The sequence below is a fragment of the Schistocerca gregaria genome, chromosome 5 (genome assembly GCF_023897955.1).
Source record: "Schistocerca gregaria isolate iqSchGreg1 chromosome 5, iqSchGreg1.2, whole genome shotgun sequence".
NCBI lineage: Eukaryota > Metazoa > Arthropoda > Insecta > Orthoptera > Acrididae > Schistocerca > Schistocerca gregaria.
Window position 1 is genome coordinate 528,222,771 of NC_064924.1, and position 6,630 is coordinate 528,229,400.

The 6,630-nt window shown below is 39.0% G+C and overlaps 1 protein-coding gene across 1 annotated transcript in view; it reads right to left on the reverse strand.

Moving 5' to 3' along the window:
* LOC126272822 (tubulin beta chain-like) overlaps positions 1 to 1,511 on the reverse strand; it is a 59,624-nt gene extending 58,113 nt beyond the window's left edge. The window contains exons 1-2 of the mRNA XM_049976018.1: positions 1,074 to 1,511; positions 877 to 985 (exon numbers count right to left, since the gene is read on the reverse strand). Of these exons, the coding sequence (XP_049831975.1) occupies positions 877 to 985; positions 1,074 to 1,130 (166 nt within the window). The 5' untranslated portion in view covers positions 1,131 to 1,511. The remainder of the gene's footprint in view (positions 1 to 876; positions 986 to 1,073) is intronic.
* Between the last annotated feature and the right edge of the window lie 5,119 nt (positions 1,512 to 6,630).

The following is a 6,630-nucleotide window of genomic DNA, read 5'->3' on the forward strand; positions in this document are numbered from 1 at the left end:
AACTGTGATAAGTAATACACTTAAATTAACAGTAAAAGCTCGGAGACACTAATATAGGTTTTTACAAATAGTTCAAATGGCTCTGAGCACTATGGGACTTAACATCTGAGGTCATCAGTCCCCTAGAACTTAGAACTACTGAAACCTAACTAACCTTTCACACACATCCATGCCCGAGGCAGGATTCGAACTTGCAATCGCAGCAGTCGTGCGGTTGCGGACTGGAGCGCCTAGAACCGCTCGGCCACCGCGGCCGGCAGGTTGTTACAACTTAGAGACAAAAGCAACCCAATCTGGAATAACCAGTGACACGGCTATCATACGATAACTCTGACGTTGACAAATAGCAGCAGGCGACACTGGAGCTATTTCAATGTTATCATGAGACTTACGACTATAAAAAAATTATGATTGCATGTGACGCCACTCTTGCTTACTGATCAGACAACCACAATCGTACAAATCGGCAATGCCGCAGTGAAACTTCCTGCCTTGTAAAAACAGCTAATAGCTGACTAGCAGTATGAGGTATATGGTAACTAGCAAAGATAACGTCACTGGCAAATTTCTCAACAGTAGAAGCATTTTTCCTGTGTATACTAAATCACCTAAAAAGGGACGTAGTAAAACAATTTTTGATTAATGCACAGTCAGCTTCACTTTAGCCACCATCGGTTAAATTTCATAATTTGGTAAGACAGGACTGTGCCTCCGACGTAAATGAGTCTATGCAATTCGGACCACACATGCTATTCTAGACAGAACGTGCCTCGACTTTGCGTAACATGCAGTGTGGCTGTATGTTTTCTAAATGTAACTAAAAAGCAGAATATAAACGAACTTATCAATATCTACCGATTAATTTTGGAAATTTACCTGCTGCTTCATTGTAGTAGACATTTATGCGTTCCAGCTGTAAATCGGAGTCGCCGTTGTAAGTGCCGGTGGAATCTATCCCATGTTCGTCAGATATTACCTCCCAAAACTGAAACAAATCAACAAAATTACTTCTTTAATTAACGACACACTGGAGATGTATCTTAAAGTGAGTAAGTGGAAGCCGAGTTTATTACCTTTGCACCAATCTGATTTCCGCATTGCCCGGCCTGGATATGTACAATTTCACGCATTTTTTTTGGTGGTTTAGAGTTCGAAAAAAGTAATAAATTTAAATGGGGGAGATGTGATTGGGAGTAATGCACTAGGGAAAATTTTGATCTGATGTGGGCCAGGTCTGACGATGATTTAACACATTAAACAATAGAAGCGCCGCAAGAATTATTGGCGCTTGAGTACAAATGAAAATGTATTACAGGAATCTCAGCCATTCTGCCGAAACAGAGTACAGAGAGAGGTTTGATTATTCATTTTGAGGAATTTTGTACAGGTTTTTAAAATGCTAAACATATTTAACATCCAAATTAAGGGGATAATGACGGAACTATTTTATGACGTCATTAATTGCGGATAAATTCTGGTCCCAATTGTTAGAATAACGTCAAAGAATAGATATAACGCAGAATTTTCTTAGGACTGTCGATAGCATTAGTTAAATTTGCATAATTGCCTCTTAAAAATATTTACATCAGTGTTGACTCATTTGTTCAACATTTTTAATAAATGTTAATAGGTTATTTCTGCGTGCATATTATATTTCATACATTTTATACATGCCTAAAGTGCCGTATATAGGCGAACCGCGAGCATTACCAGGAAGCTAAGTGGATAAAATTGTTTTGGGTGCTTATCTGTTCAGTAATGATTCTAATGCAGACTTGTTCTTACATGATGGTACATTTGATGATATGTTCATGCAAGAATAACATATGCGTTGATACACTGCTCGCGATTATTGCTATAATTTTTCTCCTCCGGAAAGAAACGTGGGATCAACAGTTGTTAGAATTTACGCCCTTCTTGCTTGTTAAGAACGATAGGCACAAGTAATATCTGAATATGGGAAGTTTGTTTGCAAGTCACTATTTAGCGCGTAACGGTAAGCATTAAAACCGCGGATTTTACTGAGAGTCCTTTTCAAACTGACAAATAAGAAACAAAATATCTCAAAGGCTCCTCGTCATAACAATGTTTTTCTATTAGCTTCATTCCCGAGATTTTTTATTTCAGCGTTGTCACATTGTTCGGATGAGAAAACAATTTCTTACGAAGCATTTAGCCATTACGAAGAGATGCTTTAGGGAAGAAGAGCTAGAGTTTTCTCATACTTCGACGGCCTGGTCGTTATGAGACGAAGTTCTTATTCGCTCAATAAGAAAAATTATTTCTCTGGCATTTGTCGAAAGTGATTTAGAGAAAAGAGGGAAGAAATTGTTTCAGGGTGTTGGACGACGAGTGGAAATCTTGGCCATAACAGTTCTCAATAAGAAGAAGGGATATTCTCTTAGAGAGGTTATCTTAGATATAATACCGTGACGGCCACTGCCCTGTAGAAAAGTGCATTGGTTTTCTACATGGCTTAGCGAAAAAAAAATTGTTTATTGCTTTAGGCATTTCTCAGATAATGTAGTAACATATGTATTGTTTGTGAAGAGGGGTGGGTGGTGGTTATGTCCAGAGAATAAAAAAGAAGATCCTGGCAAAGTTGTGCAGGGAGAAATAAATGTAAGAATTTAAAAACGTAAATAACAGTAGAACTACAGTTGCTGTAGTATCGAGAGATTCGTGGTAATCACAGCGGTAGCATAATATTAGGATGAGGAATAGAATTACCTGACAGATACGAAAGTCCGTTATTAGCAGCATGCATTCGTAAGATTCGTTCCTGGTCGGCAGGGACAGTGGTTTCTCTTGCAGTGATAGGAGTGGCAACTTTTTGTGTATCTCTATAACAATTCCACAAAAACATTGATCGTTCTAGGTCTGGACTTACCTTATAGATGTTTTACTTCTTTTCTGTTTCTTATAACTTTGATCAAGGCAGAGTTCAAAAGTCCTTTCCAGCTTAGTTTATAGTTTGTAATTTTAGTTCACGTAAATTAGTCCCGCGCTACAAGTTTATGACACTTGCTTCTTTGCGATAACTAAAGCAGGAGCAGTTCGATGGTTATATGCAGGGTGTCCCACGCGTTTAGGGACAAAATTACGCAGACAGTTGAGGATCATCAACTGAATTTTTGAAGTAAGATATCAATGATCAGAAAATATATTTGAGGCGGTACGAGGTCTTGAATGTGCAGTGCTGCTTTTATTTCAAAACAAGAACATCTGGTTGGCAACCGTGAAAAAACGATACAGATTCGTCTGTGATGTGTCTGCGGTGGAAGCCCTGTTTACACTTCACAACGCGCTATTATAGACGGAGCATCAGCGGTTCCAGAAGCTTACAGACATGCATTTAGTGCGTGATGCAGCAGGTTTTAATACGCGGAAAGCTGAACGAATCTACAGAGAGAAAGGTTTTTAAGTAGGGCTCTCATTAGAACAAATGTATTGAGAGCTGTCCAGGGTTATTTCGAGTTCTTCTCACAGTATAATTTGAGGAAAACTGTGTGGGGGATTCGTCAATAAGCACTCGTAAGCGCGCCTATAAAGTGGAGCAGCAAATACACTCCATCATTAACAACAGGTACAAGCAACGGGACCGATTGATTTTGAGCCCAGAGTTCAATTCCGTCAATGGACTTTGTTGCACTGCTTGCTCTGTGACTGGTTGTTGTAAATTTGAACATTTACTATGATCCTAAGTTGCTGCTATCAGGTGTAAGTTGTTTATCAAAACGAAAAGCTGACTATACCGTATATTAGTTTACAATCCTCTATTAGCTGTAAAATTTTGAAGTGAAAGTCTGGGGCACCATATAGAACAGTCTCTCCTCGTACAGCAGCCGCGCTTCCCACATAATATATAACAATACTTAAATCGTGGTTTACCTTGGTGCCCGAATGTGAAACACGTAAAACGTTGCTAACAAGCCTCATTTATCACAACAGTGTACATGAGCTCCTTTTAGGAACGCAATACAGCAGTGAGGATAATTAAGTGTAACGGAATTACGATATAATTGCATAAAAGAGTCTACTTTCGAGCTGGCATTAAATTTTTGTCATTGGTCGCTGTGTGTGCGCGAAAACTTGATGTTTCGTACTTGTGCATATGTAATGATGCAGTTACAAATTATAATTCTCGAAAAACACGAAGATTAAGCAAGTGAATTGTTTGGTGGAGGATAACGATAGCCTTACCGAGTCCGCACACGAGTTGATGGACATTAATAAGGAGTGTGTCCACCTACCGTGCTTATGACGGTTTGAACTCTACTAGAGACATCAACCTGGACAGCTCTAGAGGGGTATTGGTTACTCATGTGACTTCCAGTCGATATTCGAAGTTACGAGTTCCCCTGATCGCCCCATTCTCCTGTTAATGGTCCTGTACCAACAACACAGTAATCCTCGCCTGTTTTTATACTGGCGAGTCCGCCTCTCGCAACATCTTAATTCCGCATTATATAGGGTGCCGGATAATTTTGATCAGATAGTGTTTGCTGGTAGTCGGCTACACAGGGTAAAACGAAGAATATAGAAAATCGCAGTGTTGACCATCATAGTTGACTGAAAACATAGAAGCGACATAGATGTAACGGAAATCATATGTACTATAATTTATCGTGTAAAGCTGACAGACCCATGTACAACGTAAATATAATTCTTGTTGCTTCGCACATCTAATTGTTCCTTTCACGTAGTTGTAATAGTTCTGCCTGACTACCTTGGCTCCTGTGCGCCTTATAGTTTAAAATGCGTCGTTGTTGCTGAGTACACATACCGCTCTTGGTAACACTGTACCATGATTTGAGAGTAATAAACAATGTTTGGAAAGTAGTCCTGCAGAAAACACCCATGCCGACGGACGAAGTTCCTACGGCGCACGGCAGATGGCACTACATGCCTGGATGTTGATTCCCGGCAACGTGACTGTCAGTACTTTCGTGAAAAAGCAGCAGGATAAGATAAAAATGAGATGCAGCGAATCAGTGCAGATCATGAAGGGTTAAGTTGATAACAATTCTTTTGTTGTTTCATTATTTCGCTTCAGAGGCAGACAGCGAATTCTTGTGCTGTGAAAAACCAATTGACGGATTCGGAAAAGTAATAGTTTTGGGGATTCCTGCCATAAGCGGTGACGATTTGCGAGTTACTTTTGTAACGTAACGGAGATGTTTTGTCTATAAGTGTCAGCCGGCTAACATTTAGTATGATATCAAAGATAAGATTTAAAAACTGAAACAAACAGTACTAATGAAGATTTATTTTTATAAATAAATATCATTGTGGAACATTAATAATGTGAGTTCCAATTTTTATTGCAACTGTGTTCCTTTAAGTACCGACGGTGTATTCCACAAATGACAGGGTTTAGCAAATGAGTCGAATTTTCTGCCGGATGTTTCATTGCGGAAGTAAGATGCCTAGGTACAAGTTTTTAAGAAAACTGGGAGCACAAACGATCAAAGCCGCCTAGATGGCTATGTTAAAGATACGTTTACACAGGCCGTAGAAATTACATATTACCGACAATATAGTCCGCCAACATTGTCGGTCACACGCATCGCAGCCATATGTTCGGCAACACATTTCGCGGCCGGAATTTCAAAATGCTGAAACACGATTTTCAATATATCGTTTAAAAGCAAATCGTCCGAGAACTGGCGAGATCAATACGAATTCGAAAGAATGTACTCCAGTTACAACCAAATTGGAGATCATTCTTTTAAGCTGTGGCTACTGGCGCCTATTTATCTGTGATATACCCCTTCGTACCAGGCGTTTGCAACCTTTTGGTGGAAAGACTCAAGTAAATCTTTAAAGTTGTTTGAAATAACACTCATAGGTTTATGTTAATATTTTATTGTGGTTCACTAGTATAGGGACAGAACTATGAATTTCGTAAAGGCGTTACATCTACTACCAGAGCTACCGGGATGTAAGAAGTAATAACGCAAAGACTGTTATAACAAAAATTGTTTACATCTCTTTAAAATGTTTGTGAGGCACAATTACAATTAAAAAGACATTGTCTCAGATCTTGTATTGGTTGTAGGGCACCATCACACCATGGAAATTTCATTAGTTGGGAAAACAAAAAGCGAAAACTAATGTAAAATATAGCTTAACTTGAACTAGCCGTCTGAAGTGAACCTGTTGGTTCGAAACCATAACGGCGCTATTTAAATAAATAAACAGCATTGTAAAAATTGGCTGCTGTTATCTTCTATTTAAGAGTCAACCTACAAAATTAGAGACATTTGGCACGTTATTGCCCATAAACACTGAAACGTATGTGATGGAGCTACAAAAAAGTTTAGAATTCTTAATAATTTATGTATCAGATTTATGTGATTCACTACTGCAGATCTACTGAGGAAGCAGCAGTGAGAATTGCCTTTTTCAGACTTCGATCACAGTACACCGAATGATTCAGAAGTCATGTCCCATAGGACAGACACTACAATTCCGATTCAATTACCTTGGCCCATAGCAAAAAGTCCTATTAAGGGATATGACAGGAACGATCATTCGAAGCAAAAAAAAGTCTAGTAAACGTGAGCTCTAAAACGCATAGCTTAAGAGCTGTGAGCACTTCTTCATCTTCGATACCGTAAAAACAAA